Here is a 17,094-nt window from a genome sequence, read left to right as displayed (position 1 = left end):
ATGACACATAGTTTATGAAGATACAAATTGCATTATCATCTGAAGTAAACTGTAATGAGATATAATTTAGAAGGTTAATGCAACTGAAATTTGGTGTATTTTTAAAAATTTCCTACCAGTTTCTGTGGTTACTTTCAAGGTGTTTTGATAGTGTCTAGTGCAATGTTTCCCTTGGGAGGGAGCTTATTGTCCCTGCAATATAGCTTTTAACAGTTACAGCAACAAGGTAAAGTAAAAAAGATCATTTCATTTTAGAAGGGTGTTTCAGAAAATTGGTTCAGTGCTACATTTAGACCATTCATTTAATGGTCTTTTTTATTCTTCTGTAATATTAAAATTTCTTCAACATGCAGCTCTAGTTTATGCAAAAATAGCAACTATGTACTTAGAGAGCAAAAACCTCATTGCATAATATTGTTTTCTTGTCTTTGTATTTTAGGTTGTGTTAAAGATCATTAAGCATTACCAGGAAGAAGGACAGGGGAATGAAGTGGTCCAGGGAGTGCTGCTGGGTCTTGTGGTGGATGACAGACTTGAAATCACCAATTGCTTCCCTTTCCCTCAGCATACAGAAGATGATGCAGATTTTGATGAAGGTAATTATTACAGTTTTGCAAAAATGTAGGTAAATAAAAAAATCCACATGTGCAAAAAACCAATTTTTTTTCCCACAGTGACCAGAAGCTTGTGTGGGATCAGAGAGTGTTTTCATTTGACTTAAGGTATCAGTGGGTTACTCATAATGCCATTGCTGCACATTCAGCTGAAATTTTGTCTACGTAAGAAAAGTTATAGGGATAAAAACTGTATTAATGGACTCACTTATTGTGGAGTACGACTCTCCACACAGGAAGTTACATAAGTTTCCAGTCTATAATTCATGTAGACTTTAAAGGTTTTTATGAAAAATGGCTCTGTGTGTACATGTACATGTATGTGGTCAGGCACGTAGGTTACCTTTCTGTGGATTTATTTGCAGAGCTTTTTAAGTTTAAGAGGCACTGGTTAACTTGAAATATGGGTGATACGTTTGCTTTTCCAAGTAAGCTAGAAGTAGCATCAGTGTTTTCTTTCTGTTTTGATATTTCCTTGTTAGTCCTTTTAATGTTCAGTTATTGCCCCTCTAAGTCAATATAATCAGTTTGATCTAGAACAGTAGAAAATTTATAAAGTAATTTCAAAAGACTTACAGTTCTAATATTTGTAATAGGCATTTAATGATATTAGTAGAAATGTTTCTTTGTTAGGGCTTAAAAAGAGACAGTTTAACTTCAAGAGTAACTGAAGAGGCCATATTGTAAAATAGTTGTGGTGGGAAGCTTGATTCTGTCTAATTTTGATAATTCAGTATGAGTGAGATAAGTGTAACCTGCTTTTTCTTCTAATGAGGTTAGATATTATTAAATATGTTATCTTATTACAAAAAATCTTTGACTTTAAAACAGAATTTTAAGAATTCTTTGCAACTTGTTAAGATTTCTTAGCTGTTTATTGCTTCTGTTGTGGAATTATACAGTTTGCTATATGAAAAAAAAAAAAAGCAAGACAAAAGGAAATCCTGATTGTCCTGCGTTAATCACAGAATCGCCTTGGTTGGAAAAGACCTTCAAGATCATCAACTCCAACATAATCATAGAAGGGCTGTATTTTGAAGGGACCTTAAAGATCATCGAGTTCCAAGCCCCCTGCATGGGCAGGGACACCTCCCACCAGACCAGGTTGCTCAAGGCCCCATCCAACCTGGCCTTGAACACCTCCAGCGAGGGGGCAGCCACAACTGCCTTGAGCAACCTGTGCCAGTATCTCACCACCCTCAAATAAAGAATCTCTTCCTAATACCTAACCTAAATCTCCCCTCTTCAAGTTTTAAACCATTTCCTCTTGTCCTCATACATCCATGTAAAAAGCCCCACCCCAGCTGTCTCGTAGACGCCCTTCAGATATTGGAAGGTTGCTATAAGGTCACATTGGAGTCTCCTCCAGGCAAGGTGGTGCTTGAGTCAGAACTACATTTTTTTTTTAAGCCTGAAAGATGTTTTAAATATTGATTTTCCTCTGGAGCTCTTCAAAGGCTTGTAGTAAATTTTTTCATTGGAGCCCATGTTTCACTTTTTCATGTAGAAAATGGTTGAATTGTTTCTATGCAGTTGAAAGTTGAGCAGAGTGAAATAAACTACTTAGCTTTCCAGATGGATTCATCTCACCATGCTAAAGCTGTAAGCCTGTGAGTTTTGTATGCAAGGTATCATTGTTTCTGTTTGTGAGAAACTTCATTCAAAGAAAGTGGCTGTTGTTACTGGTCTTTCTTTTTCCCTTTTTAGCCAGTAGGCAATGAGCTTGGCATTATGTAAGGTGCAAAAGGCCCAACTTGTGAAGCTTCCCTCACCTGGATGCCTTAGCTTATCAACCTTGTGTTTCCACACTGCAGGCACAGAAAGAAAAGCAATCTCTTGGCAGAGTGGAAAGTGAACCTATCCCAGTGATGCTGATGGGTGCCTGTAGGTCAGAGGAGCTTCTCAGTGCTGAGCCCTTTAAGCCAACAGAGCTGCTTTGTATTGGAGGTCCTCTCTGTATTCTTCTCAGTAAAACAGCATTGAGGAAATGCACAGTGCTCATATTTATTATGCATTTCCTTTACTTAAGGCCTGTTTAGCCCTTTGACCTCTGTGGTAGAGGCTAGGGAAGATGAAAACCCAAACAAAATGGCTCTCAAGGCTGCCAGCTGAGCATTAGGTACCTTTTTAGACTCTATATAAGAGTTTTCTGCTGTCTTGCCAATGTGAAGAACAATGTTTTATAAATACTCCTTGTTTGTTTTCCCTGGAGCTGTTTCCCTATGCAAGTATCCTGCCAGGTTTTCAAAAGATACTTTTTTCTTCTAGATACAGATACTCCAGCAGACAAATCTTGTTATATGCCAGAATCTTAAAATTCAGGGTGCAAAAAACCAAAGCGAACAAGGCACTTCTCTCCCCCCAAGACATCAGAAACGGCCAATGAAGATGTTCAGAGGGCTGGAGCACCTCTCCTATGGAGACAGGCTGAGGGAGTTGGGGTTGTTCAGCCTGGATAAGAGAAGGCTTCAGGGACACTTTATAGCAATATTCCAGTACCTGGATGGGGCCTACAGGAAAGCTGGAGAAAGCCTTTATGGGCACATCATGTGTGATAGGATGAAGGGGAATGTTTTCACACTGGAAGAGATAGATTTAAGTCTGCTGTTAGGAAGAAATTCTTCCCTGTGTGGGTGGTGAGACGCTGTCACATGTTACCCAGGGAATTTGTGGCTGCCACCTCCCTCTAAGTGTTCAAGGCCAGATTGGATGGGGCTTTAGCAACCTGATCTAGTGGAAGGTGTGGAACTAGTGGGTCTCTAAGGTCCCTTCCAACCCAAACCATTCTATGATTGTAACTGGATTTACATATTTGCACAAATTCAGACCCAGAGATGAGCAAGGAACTTGTGAGAACTTGCCACTTTAGTGCCTCCATCACCCAGCATGATATTAATGTTCTGTTTGCTCAGAATCAGAGAGCAAGTAAAAAATCAAACTTTGTATTGTGTTTTCTTCATAGTGTGCATATATACACACACATTTCGTTCCACAACCCCTTGGGTTGTGGAATAGGAGCAATCCTACTGAGATTTCAAGCTTCCGACCCTGCAAAAATAACGTTTATTAGCAGACTTTCATCATACTTGATGTATTAATGCAGGGATGGTTGCGTGGGCTACCTCAGCTGCCCTTCTCCTTTGGAGAGGAAATGGGGAGAAGCCATGGTGTGGCTATCGGTTGACAAACTTCTAATCTGCTATATTGAGAATTGAATTAATATACCCCAAAAGTTATTTTTTCTGTATCATTTTGCAAGAGGTCAGCTGAAAAATACTAATTTACGAAGGTGATTGCTGTTGAGAATTGAGCTGACATACATGAGGGTGATATTTGAGCAGACAAACTGTTGGACAGTTGGCAAGAGACATTTAAGCATGTTTTCCTTATTTAAACTGGGCAAATCTAATATACAACACATTCTTGAGGGTGCTAATAAAATATCCCTAGTTTGAACTTGAAATAGGTATGCATGACATTTAAGAATGAGTAAAAATGTATTTCTAACCTGTTAGCAACAGCCATTTCTTCAGATATGCTTAGATATGCTTTTGTTAAGGTGCCATTTTGTCTCTTGCTGCTAATGGCTGAGATAATTAATTTTGATTATTTGCTGCAAAAAAATTCCTTCAAAGATGAAATTTTTTTGTTAAAAAAACATACCCAAACTTGCTTTTTTAGTGAAAGAACTTTTAGCGCATTTAGTTGAATTTAACTATTTCTGAAACTTACAGAAAGCACGAGAGGTTGGGTTTTTTTTTTGGCTTTGAGTAATTCTTATTAGAAATCTGTGAGGTTTGCTTAACATTTATGAATCCACAGGTGTTTTTCATCTTAGAAAGTTTCTCCTGCAATGTCATCTTCCTGCTATTCTTTTTTACAGAGTGTAATTTTTTTGTTAGATTTTCCTGTCAGGGAAGTCTTAAACACTTAAGTTGGCCTGCTGGAACACAAAATGTTTGGAGTGGGGGTGGAGGGGGCTCAGCTCTGTGTTGGAAATCTGAAGGTGAAGTTTAGTTGATTATGTGTGAGTTAATGGAGGAAAATAGCAGAACCAGGGGTACATTTTGAGTCTTCAGCAGAAGATGCTTCAATATGAATGCTTGATATTTTGGGTCTGCCCTCTGGACTTTTGTTCAGGCATTTACTTTTCAGATTATCTGTGTTCCCTTATTAGTAGTGCACTTAAATCCTCACAGGCATTGAATGTATTTCTCAAAACACAGATGTTTAGTTTTAAGAAAATACTTTAATTTATCTACACATACAACCCCTATTCCTGTGTTTCTCCCATCCTCCAGTGAAGGGTTCAACTCTTGTTGAAGGAAAATCACATTTCTGTGGTAAGGATTTTTGGTGTAGGCACTTCTGTGAAATGATGCAGTACCCCAGCTTGTCTTTGTGAGGGTATTTTTCTGAGAATTATTAGGGCACTTCCAGGCTTTTGTCTAGCATAGTTTTGCTTTCTTTCAGTTAAGGTTTACAAAAAAGGTGTAATGCATGAAGTGTATTTTCTTCCTAAGAAATAGATGTGTTTTTCTTGACTATAAATCATGTCTCTAAGCAATATATTAAGTTCAGTACTTTGCACTTCATTGTTTTAATGTTCATTGCTATTATTTGAATAGTCCTCGTTCCCATTTAAAGGGAATTTAAATTTATTTCCTGGAAAGCAGCAGTTAAAAATTTAGTATACATCTTGTAATTTGTTATAGGTCTTGAGAGACATTGCTTTGATAAGGTATTTTGAAACGGATTTTATTTCAGTCCGATATATTTTAGTACTTTATACACAAAGCTGATGTAACAAGTGCTGTAATTGTGCCAATAGGAACTTTGACACAGTTATATAATTATATGTTAAAATAAGGCCTAGAAGGCTGTAACTTCTTCTTTTATAACTATGCAGAGTTTTCATCCGATTTCCCCTGAAATGCTACAGGTGAAAAGATGATGCTGCCTTCTTCTCGGACTTCCCTCCCCAACACAATTTTTACTTTCCTACTTGAGGAGGTTAATTTTAAGCATCTAGATGATTCAAGATGTTAATACCTGTATTTTCCTGTGCTGTATACTGGTTTTACTTGTATTATCAGTCAGTAGTAATTAGGAAAAACACAATGCAAATTCCACAAAAACACCATTTTCTTTTTGCCTTCTCTATAGCCTCAAATGAATGCAGTTGCTTAAGGACAAACATGGTATAGCTCATATGGGAGTATTTTTCAGGGTTTTAAGTGGCCTGGGGTAGCTGCAGTTCATGCTGCCAGGGCTTGCCTCCAGTTATTGCCAGTACAATGACCTGTGATAAGTGATCCTTGCAGAAGAAGAGGGCTTCAGGCAACTACTAGGATCATACTTAGAAAAATTAATTTAAGATAAAGCAACTAATTGGATATGTTGCCCACTGCAGTGAGAATGGAGTGAGTGTTGGCTGTGTTAAGACCCTTCCTGTGTTGTTGGAAGACTTGTCCTGAGGATGCATTTCTTTAGGTGAAGCCTGTGGTATTCTACACTGGTTTGGCATTATATAGGGGCTTCAAGACCAAATTCACTTGAGTTCTTAGGCTTTTCAGCATACTGTGTGCATAAGTGTGGTTGGTTTTGGTGGAATGTTTTGGCTTTTCAAAAAACATCTTAACAAAAAAAGGCTACTGTACTGAGTTACATTTTTTCTTCTATGATGTGAATAATGTAGTTCCACAAACAGCCTTGTGAGTGCAAATGGAGAGGTAGTATGAACCTCTAAGGTGCTTGAAGCTCCTCTATTATCTAACCAGAATCTCCCAAACAGTACAGAGATACCCAGAGGAACCAAATGAACTCTGAAGGTTGAGTTCTTTGCTAGTATTGCTGTAGAAGTCATGATGTCATTAAACCACAGCTTTCTGTAAAGCTTCTGTCAAGGCTAAATCTTGTCAGTTTTTCTTGTGAAGATGACTGCTTATTCCTGTTATAAATTTGCTAATATTTTAACTCACTGGTTTATAATGGGAGACATATTCTTTATCTCTCTTGTATTGTTTATTGTCTTGAGGAGAAAAGACAGAGCAGAAAGCACCGTGCCTTGGCTGTCCCCTGTCAGGAAACTTTCTGCTGGGCCTTTTGCAGCTGCACTGCCTGTCCCACGTGGGCCTTATCAGCCATCAGTGTGCTTGCAGCAAGCCTGGGGAGAGCCCTTCTGAAATCTTCATTTGCAAAGCCAAGCCATGATGATGATGGTTGTCTACTGTATTGCAGGATAGAACTTCAGCATGGTGTACCTGTAATCTAAATAGGCAGATGCAATTTCAGCTGACAAACTGTCTTTTTTTGTGTTTATTCTCTTTTGATATATCAATGGGCAAAAACGGAGGTCATGCGTATTGCCTTTTTACGGTAAGAAAATGGAAAGTTTATGAAATGCAGAAATATAGTTACATGAGTTTCAAGTTTTATTTCAATAAGGACAGGAACAGATTACCCAAGAGCTCCTAAATCACAGTGTAGGTTCTGGCTGCAGTTATAGTCCATTTATCTGGATTCCTCAACCATGTTTTTCGTAAGTTCTTATAGTAATTTAGGAAGAAAGGTATACTATGTAAATGTTGACTTTTCAATTACTAGGTGCTGGCAAAAGCCCATGAGGTTTGTGTGTGTATTTATGTAGTTTCACTTTGTGCACTATGTAAAAAGGACACTGAATTTTAAGGTTTTTTTTTTTTTTCTTTATGATTTGGCTGTGAAGAATTCACGAAACAGTTTGTAGGCTTTGTAAGAATTAATTTATATCAGGAATTAAAGTGGTTATTACGGAGGGTGGATTGTCAGTTGTTAAGCACACAAAACAGTCTCATCTAGCTCTTTTTTTTTTTTTTTTTTTTTTAGTTGCCAGGACTGGAATATGTTTGACAGAGAAGTTGGTTATTAGATGTGTTTAATTTTCATGTAATAAGACGTATCACATAATCAAGGCTCTTTAATAAAGCTGCTAATCACACTGGAGTTATTTTGTACTTCACCTGCCACTAGTGTGAGTTCTCTATTTGTTTCCTTAAAGCAAAATATTATTATCACTGTTCACATGGTTGTAACGGGTCAGTGGAGTGGCAGGCATGCAGCCCGTTTTGTGTAAGTTTTCATACAGCGCAGACTTACCGCTCCTGGAGGGATTTGCTTTTCCTGGGCAAAGAAAAAGAAATTCAGACAAAAAGCAACTTTTCAGGGCAACAGCCTGAAATGCCCTCTGTGCGGATACACGGACGTGTCTACGCGAGATCGAGCAGCGTACCCCAAAGTACATTTTTGTCATATCAAGACCTAAAAGAAAAAGCGCTTTTGAGTCTCTGCAGTACGGCAGAGGAGTGTGACGAGGAGGTGCGCGAATCCTCCCTCCCTGCTTCCCTCCCTCCCCCCTTCCCTCCTCCCTCCCTCCCTCTCTCCCTTTCCCCCTTCCCCCCTCCCTCCCTCCCCTCCATTTTGCGGTCCCCTCGCAGGGATGGCGGGCAGGGCTGTGCCGATAGGGGGCGCTGCTGCTCAGCGCTGCGGCCCCGGCGCCTGGGGCGGGAAGGGGAGGAAAATTGTTTTCATCTGATAAGGTTCATAAAATCCTTTATACAAATGAATCCCGAAAATATGTTACAAAGTGCACTGAATTAAATACAGTCCTACCGACTCGGTTTGGGGTTGTTTTTTGTTTTTTTGTTTTTTAAACTTTTTGTTCCTGAAATCAGCCCAAACGTGCTGCCTTTTCGCAGGAGCTGTGTATAGATTGGTAGAATTTGATGCAGAGATTTTCGAGTGCCTGTATGTGTCCTAAAAGCAGAACGGGAGCTTTCTAGTTTTTTAGGTTCTCTTCCCAGTTCTACCACACATAACTAAGAAAGAGGGGGTAGCACTTTTGATGGGTCTTACTAGACAGATTATTTCAGTAGCTTTATCTTTCTGGACTGTGTGGACTTCAAAGCTGCATATTAACTATTCCTTTTCTGACAGTATTGCTTGAAATGCCTGAAATGCTTTGTTTATTGCATTTCTGGATTTTCGAGTTGATTTTTTTACTGTAGAGGCAATGCTTTAAAGTGGTAAATCCTTTTGTTCAACGTCTAATTTTGAATCTAAAAAGAGGGATATTTTTGCTCTTGTTTCAAGCACCAAGCATATTAAAGTTTTATTTAAATCCAGTTCCACTAAGATTTAGCTGCAAATGAAGTTAAGACAATTTGATTATAATCAAAGCATACAAATGCTGTACTTTTTTTTTTTTTTCTTTTTTAGCCTAACATTTCCTCATATTTTTAAGTAATGTTAAACATAAAAGCCTTAGGGCTGGCTAGATTCTGAAAAAGTCAGTCTTTTTTTTTTTTTTTTTTTTTTTTTTTTAGTAATCCACAATTACAATGGAAATTAACATAGCTAATAAACTTTCACGCTGAACTTTACTGAAAATTGCATTTAAGAATTATCATTTAGTAGTCCTAGAAATGAAGTTAGAGAAGAATCTGTATTTAACTGTCTTTTAGCAGAATTAGAACAAGCTGGAAGACTGTATCCAGCTCGGTTTTTCATTCAACCATTTCACTATATGTAAGTTTTGAGCTCGAAACCTGAAGATTTTTACTCCATAGTTTGTGTTCTATACGAACTATATTAGTTTTTATAATAATATATTATAATTTAGTTTACTATATGGATATTTCATATAGTTTTGTCACACTTGTAGAAACTCACTACTGTTTATGTAAACAGCAATATGAAAGATGAATTTTTTTTGTTTTCTGCAATTTAGATAAAATACTACAAGTGAGCTATTCTGAACTTGATTTTTCTTGCTAATTGGCTCAGCTCTGACTAAAGCCACTGAAGTGCACGGAAGAGGATAACCAATTAAATAATAAAGATTATTCAGATGTTTCATGTCAGTTCTTTGATTTTGGGCATTAGTCTGTGAATTTTATGTCTATGTTATACTTCTTGATAGTGATTTGAAAACATTAAGAGTGATGCTTACTGTTTATTAGGGAAGAGAAAATGTACAGGTTATTTACCCTGAGTACCTGAAACTTTTAAAAACAATTTTTGATGAGTTATAATCTGAAGGTTGATTTTTGCATTTAATATATTATTTGTTCAGTTTTCAGAATATGCAAGAACTCAAAATTAAGAAAATATTTTATATTCCCCCGTGCTTTATATCGCACAGATGCAAATGACTTCGCGTTTATAATTTATCATTAACTTGTGGAAATATTATCGTAAACAGTATCTAATGTGCTAGTTCCTATATAAAGAGGAGTCCCAGAAAAATTTTTTAAGCTGCTGTGCTACAAATCTGTTTATGAAATGATATTTGGAACATATGGCAAAGGTGGAACTGCTGGCTTCTCCCCCAGTGTTCTGCACCATTCACTAAGCATTTGAATTTTGCTGTACCACAGTTTAGGGAGAGAGTCTGGATATAAACATTGGTATTTTAAGGAAAGAGTTTTCAGGCAGTTGCTAGAACGTATTATACACATTGTGGTAGAGCCTTGTATTCACCTTACCCAGCTGAGGTGGGTGCTGCCTTGAATGCCTAACAGGAAAATAGAAGCTTTGGGCTACCTCTGTCTTTGGAGGGAGCTGAGCTTCATCCAGAAGGAGGCCCTGGCCACGTAAAAGATGGTGCTGTCGGTTCTGGTAAAAGCTTTGTATTTCTTCATCCTTGATTCTGAATCTTCAGTCACGGATAGTGGACATTTCCATTGGTCTGTTTGGATGGATCACACTGTGCTTTTTGTGTCTTTTTTTTTTTGATCTGAAGCATGTCCTTTATGTAGCAACCTGATTGCTTGTGGCCCCGGTGTTTTCTTGTGTCTTTGGCCAGATATTTTGACTCTACATTGATTTGTTCTTTTGGTAACACTTTTCCCAGTGTGACTTGACCAAGAGGAAAAATGTTCTCTTAACACCTTCTTATTACCTCTTTCCATTCCCCCCCTCCGCCTTTCCTTTTTTGCTAATGCAAGTATTTAGCCATTTCCTTCCCTAAAGAATGCTGCAATAAACTTGAGGGAACTGAAAAAAAAGCATGGCAAAATGAACAAATCCCATGTGCTAATGTTTTATGCTGAGAGCCAAAATGAAGGAAATTCCTATAGATCCATTGGACAACAATTCAAACCAATACATCTGGGTGAAAAATACTAGAAACTGATAGAAATAAGTAGTAGCAGTAAATTAAGAAAAATCTCTTTGATTCTTCTTTCTCAGTCCATAGTGTTTTATGGATCTTTCGGCTGCATAATCTGGAAAAATTATGTAGCCTTTTTCTCTTCTGGAAGAAAATAATACATACTCAATACAGAACACATAAAACCCACGATGCCCCTTTTTTGTTAATAGCATTTATATTTGTTTTATTAATGGAAAGACAGACGTGTTACTGGCCCAGGGTTCAGTACTGAATACTGAATTGCATACTGGAGGAACAAAGTTGAAATCCATTTTGCTAACAGCAAACCTACTGCAGCAGCTGAGTTGAAGGGATAAGAATTTGCTTCACAAAGGTTACTAAACTTCAAAAAGCTACTCCAGAGAAATACTAGTCTTTGATAGAAAAGAAAAAATATACTTTTTATATTTTAATGCTATGTTTTAGCATTATTTATTTATGATAACTATATGTTGCTAAAACCAGAGGTACAATCAGAAATACATGGAGAAACTGGAAAAAGCTCAAACTGAGCAAATTTTGCATTTCTGTGTAGTCTTGTAAGACAGCACATAGACTCTTAATAACGGCAAAAATTAAGGAAATAGAAACTTCTTTAAAGCTCTACTGAAAATGAACAGGGTGTGCACAGCTGCAGATGTAATAGTGTATAGTGTGTTAAATACATATAATTCCATATGGACATTTATTGCAGATAAGGTTCTCACCCGTAACTTCAAGACAATTACTATATTTTGGTTTGTGGTGTGTTGGTGGAGAAGTTGATGTTGTATGCAGTTTGTCTTTTGTTTCACCATTTCCTGAATATAGTTTAATGTCTGTTATTGGATTACATGCTCCAGTTTAGTGTAAATTAATGCAGTAGAAAAATACACACTAAAATATAGATTTTACTGAAGAGTAAGCAACTTGTATGTTTTTGTAAGGTTTTGTGTGATAAATCCTTGATGCTCATATTTATAGCCCATATGCAACATTGTGGAGTTTTAGTCAATAACAGAAATAGAAAGATTTCTTAGAACTTTTTTTAGGAATCAGGACGGGCATGTTCTTTGTGTGATATATTTAGGTCATAAGGGACATCTGCTAAGGATAATTTTTTAACACTTGCTAACAATCTTAATATAATACAGCCTGTTCATCAGTCATATTGTTCCTGACTTGGCTAGTGTAGATTTTAGTGATTCCCGATGTGCATTCAGACTCTCTTAATTGCTAGTTTCTTGCTGTTCTATCTTATTGTTTCCTAGGACAATGCTTAAGCAGACACAGAACAATCAAAATGGTTTCCCTGGCCATATTAGGCACCTAACAGAGATATATTTGCTGTGCAATGTGTGTATGGTTTTGCAAGTGGAAACCTCATTGAAACAAAATAAACCTATTAGCGAGGAAATAATTCAACAAGATTTGAACAGTGCCATTCAATGTATGTGTATGTAGGTCAGTGTGTGTGAATATATATAAATATATATATATTTGTAGATGTGTAAAAAAATAATTTAAAAAGCTAATCTTTGTGGTGTATCTTGGAGGTTTGGTAGCATGCGCTTATGCAGCAGAGAAATTAGAGTCAGTTAAGGAGGCACTACAGGTACTGAACATCAGGATTTTAGAGTTCTTGGTGAACTGTTAAGTTGTGCCAGTTTTGTGCTTTTGGTTTAGAAATAAAAGCTGATTCAGAGAGATTTGCAGTATAGCCGAGATCTAATCTTTTATGTTCTCATGAACTCAGACTTTCACTTAGCTGTAAGGCGTTTGACTCCTGAAGAGGTGCATGTAATGTTCCTCAAACCTAGCACATGCATGGCAGATAGTAAGATAGGCAACACTGAGCTTCATGGTTTGAGGGGAGGGAGATTATGGTGGTTTTTAGGTTTTGATATTAGTGAGACAGCAAAACTGACCAGCTGAAGTCTGGCAGAGTTACTGAAAAGGGGTATTTTCAATTGAATTCCACATGTAGATGGAAGTAGATTTTTTTTTTTCCTTTTCCCTCTAGCATATTTGGGGTTTTGTGGTGTTTTTTTGTTTGTATGGTAGTTTTTTGTGGTGTTGGTTTTTTTTTTTGTTTTTTTTTAAGCAGTTCTTGTTGCTCCATACTGTGTTCTTGTGCAATGATAGAAAAATAACTATTTAATGTTTGCAGGTAATTGTTCTAAAAATTAAGTGTTTTATCTTAATCTAGTGTCTGTAACTCTGAGCTGTTTGAGGTAGTGAAAGAAACAAAAAAAAAATTAGGAACCATAGCTTTTGCAGAAGGTTGGGGGAAGCTTTCTTTATGGCTTACTCCAGGTGTTGAATATTTTTTAAACCAAAGTCTTACCCATTTGATCAATTCTGAGAGAAAAGAAAAAAACCCTTCATTTTCTGGATTTGTTACTGTCATTTTTACTTGCTAAATACAATAGCTGATCTTTAAAATCCTGTGTAGCTGCAAAACATGAGAGTAGGGTTTTTTTCCCAATTTCTTTAAGTGATTTTTAGTTCCACTCTAACAAAGCATGTTTAGGAAAATTGGTTTGGGCTATTAAAGAAGTAACAATGATCAGGAATAAATTCACTTGTGGCTGTGAAGTCAATTGTTGAGTACAGTTGAAAGACCATAGTCTACGCAAATGTTAATTTCATTCAGAGTTTAAATATGTAGCTGTATTACTTAATTAAAGAATTTTGTCAGACTTCATAGTTGTTCTCCACATTAAAAAGTTGAAAATCTGATTCATCTTATGTACTGTTGATTAAAACAGTTTGGTAAAGCTTTATGTAAACTGATTTACTTAAAATATATTTTATGAAACATACTGTTTAAGCACGGAGCTGCTGATTTTCTGTGGCAGCAGCCTGGGAGAAAGGAATGAGGGAAGACTGCTTGAGAAGGGAATTGAAGATGCTGTTGTAAGGATGCAGTTTGGACACTGGGTGCCACTCCTGGTACATACTGAGGCTCTAAAGCCTTTCTCATGCAGTGGAACAACAAGCACCCTTAAAAATGGAGGTCTTTGTTACTCAGGAAATTCTGAAGGTCTTTGACCCCTGAGCCAAGTGTTTCTTCTAGTTGGAAAACATATTTCTGAGTCCTACAAGGAGTAACTAAAGCTACAAGGGCAGGATTTTTTAAATTATTATTTTAATTTTACTTTTGTTTTCTAGATGATACGTTGCTCTCTAGTTATGTAGCTCACATCATGTACAAGAAAGTCAAGGTTGCAGCACCAAGTATTCAGGAACTGGACTGAACATGGCAATTATCCTTTGGAGGATAAATAAGACTGAGACGTCCCCCTGGATTTTTTTTTTTCTTTTCTTTTTTTTTTTTTTTTCCTTTTTTTCATGAGCTTTTTAAAATAGAACTGTGTCAGAAATCATTGGGTGGTGTGTTACTGGTGGAAGACTAAATGAAAGGACAGCTGAGGTTCTGTTTGGGATTGCTCAGTTTACAAAAACTAGAATTGGAAGCATATAGTGATGGTTTCCAATAGGCACCAAGTGCTGAAGACAAGAGGAATGCTGAGGCAATGGAGTGAGGAGTGGGAGCAAGAAATGTTGAGATGTAAATTGGAACAAGGTTAGTGCTGCCATCCTGAAATCTGTGTAGCTCTCAAACTAGAAAGTGCAACATGATTTATGGTTTACTGTGCTCATACCCCGAGGCGTCTGCTGTCTCTGGTTGTCCTAAGCATTGTACAAACACATTCTTGCTCAAGCATTTTAGAAACAGCACAGGAGTTTAGATTTCCAGGTCTTAATGACTTTCATTGGAATATTGCAATTTCTACTTGGCTACTTCGAAAGCTGAAATTTCAGTTAGAACTGAAAGGCAAACGGGGGTTTGGAAGCCTAATTGCCATAGCATTTTTAAAATGTTAGACTTTAGAAGTCTAACATTTCCTGATTTCCATGCAAAAATTCCATCTACTCTTTTGTTTGAAAAGTAATTGAAATAGTGGGTTAGAAATCAAAATGTGCTTGGAACAGGGGTGAAAGCAAGATACTACTTGAAATAATGAATGGCAGAGTGAGTGATGGGGGAGTTCCTTGTAAAATTCTGCTTTGATGCAGTGGTGTAGAATTAAAACCAAAAAGTCCCTTCATCCTCAAATGTAGAAATTCGAGCTCTTGGTTTTACTTTTTAAAATGACATTTGAAAATGGGTTCCTGTTATTCACAGTGCTGCATTCTGTGATGTTTTACTGAATCTCGAAAGCCACTTCTCTTGTAATGATGTTTCTAGTAAAAAACCTAATTGATGTATTTGGATGCAGAAAACACAAACTTACCATTAAGAACAAATGTCAAATATTTTTTTTTTTCATTCCGTCAGAACTTACACTTAAAGGTAAAGGCTTTCAGAGGTATTTAAAAATACTCACTTGACTATGTTTTTAATAAAACTTGCAGTGTAAGTCTCTTAGAGAGGCTATTAAATTTTTTTTTACTTTCCAGGACAAATAACATTGGCCACAGAAAACTGGCAAACATGAGTCATTTTGCATCTCCTTTCTAATCAGCTAAGCTTTATGTAGATAGCAAATAATATAAAACCTCATTACTTTATATGGTTTTTCCAGCTGGGGCAAAAAGTCTGACTCTTAAAATAAGTATTTTTAACCTTTTTAAATTTAAAAATAAGACCTTATCAAAAGGCATTATATATATAGGCAGAGTCAGAAATTAAAGAACTGGCAACAAACCTTCTGTTGTCACCTGAAAGTCTATTAAATGGGCCATTTGAAATAATGAGTATGGCATATGATAATCTAGAGCCACCTGGGTTTTATTAGGCTACTTGGTGCTTTGATCACAATTTTATTTAAAGCATTTTCTGTTTGAAGTGTCAATGCTTCTTGTCATCTCTGTGATTTAGATTATAATCTGATGCAATCAGACAGTGCTCAAATCAGAAATTGGTATGGGAGAGATGCTAGTTCAACTTGTCAACCTCTGAACAAAAGAACCTCTTAAGGAGGGCCAGCAATCTAAAAGTAGAGCAGTAGATGATTTTCAGTGGCTATTGGACACATCTGCATCATTCCATGGAGAGCAATATTCGTAACTCACACTTTCTGGGACCAGAGAGCTGAGTTCACGTGGAGCTGTGTGCTTCCATCTCGGGTGGAGAGACCAGGGTGGGCATCAGTGTGGACGTGTGGATGTTGGCATGCATAGCAGGATGCTCTGCCTCAGTGGGAGACAGACTGCCAGATAAACTAGAAGGTCACGCTGTACCTTGGTGTTAGAAGACACTCTGGAGCAGCTGGGCCCAGAAGGGGAGAAAACAAGAAAGCTGGTAACAAAAGCAACAGTGTTCTAATGAGATGGAAGTATTTTGCTAAGCTAGGAGGATCCTTGACAAAGTTTGGTTTAGGAGCGGATGACAGGCAGTCACTTTATTCTGTAAGAGCCCAGTACACTATAGATTGTGGGGGATTCTTGCACCCTTGTCCCATGAGGTGTGTTTGATACTGCTCCCTTCAGCGGGGATGCCCCTCAAACACTTAATCCTCAGAGGCTGAGGGAAAGGAAGTGCCAATGGTCACAGTATAGGGTAAGCAGCATCTGTCCCTATTTAATAATTCTGCAAGCTTTAAGCTGGTGTATTAACATTGCTTTAAACTACTCCTGTGGTTATAGCTGTAGATCTAGTAAATATCAATTATGAAGTAGTTGCTATAGTGCTTACACTCTAGACTACAGTGTAGTAGATATTCTGATATTCTGGTTTATGTCCTTTAGTCCAATCACATAATTTTTATAATTTGAAAAGAAATTTTGCTTAGTGCATATGCACATGATCTCTGGTCTGCCAGCCTAGACCCTATAGGGAGAGCATGTTGCCTCTGCATTCCTTAGGAGCTGCTGCAACACATAAGCACAGCTGCAGTGCCATGTGCTCAGCTCTGCATTGCACCCTGACACAGCCAGGTTGTGGTCCTGCTTCAGCTTCCCAGTGCTGCCCTCTGTATGGTGCAGACGTGCTCCTTATGATTTTCCTTTCCTTTACCTTAATGCATTTAAATGAATCGAATCCTTGAATCTGCTGAGTTGGAAGGGACCCATCAGGATCATCAAGTCCACCTCCTTAATGGTGCTTTAACAGGAAGGAAGGACCACTTAATCCATCCCCTGATCTTGATCATTCTTGCTGATAATAACTTGAATGTGAAAACTATTTGTCTTTGTTCTTTTTCTTAATAAAATTTTGATGTGTCCAAAGAAAACCAATAAAGCTGTTGAAGGGCCTAGAGAAGGATTCTTAGGAGGAGCAGCTGAGGGAGCTGGGGATGT

The 17,094-nt window shown here is 37.4% G+C and overlaps 1 protein-coding gene across 1 annotated transcript in view; it reads left to right on the top strand.

The window, feature by feature from the left end:
* The window catches only part of EIF3H (eukaryotic translation initiation factor 3 subunit H), an 88,856-nt gene that overhangs the window by 19,511 nt on the left and 52,251 nt on the right, over nucleotides 1–17,094 (top strand). The window contains exon 2 of the mRNA XM_071738239.1: nucleotides 440–596. Coding sequence (XP_071594340.1) covers nucleotides 440–596 — 157 coding nt within the window. The remainder of the gene's footprint in view (nucleotides 1–439; nucleotides 597–17,094) is intronic.

The sequence above is a fragment of the Heliangelus exortis genome, chromosome 2 (assembly GCF_036169615.1).
Source record: "Heliangelus exortis chromosome 2, bHelExo1.hap1, whole genome shotgun sequence".
Classification (NCBI taxonomy): Eukaryota; Metazoa; Chordata; class Aves; order Apodiformes; family Trochilidae; genus Heliangelus; species Heliangelus exortis.
Note: the sequence above shows the minus strand (reverse complement) of the source record. Positions and strands in the feature narration are given on the sequence as shown.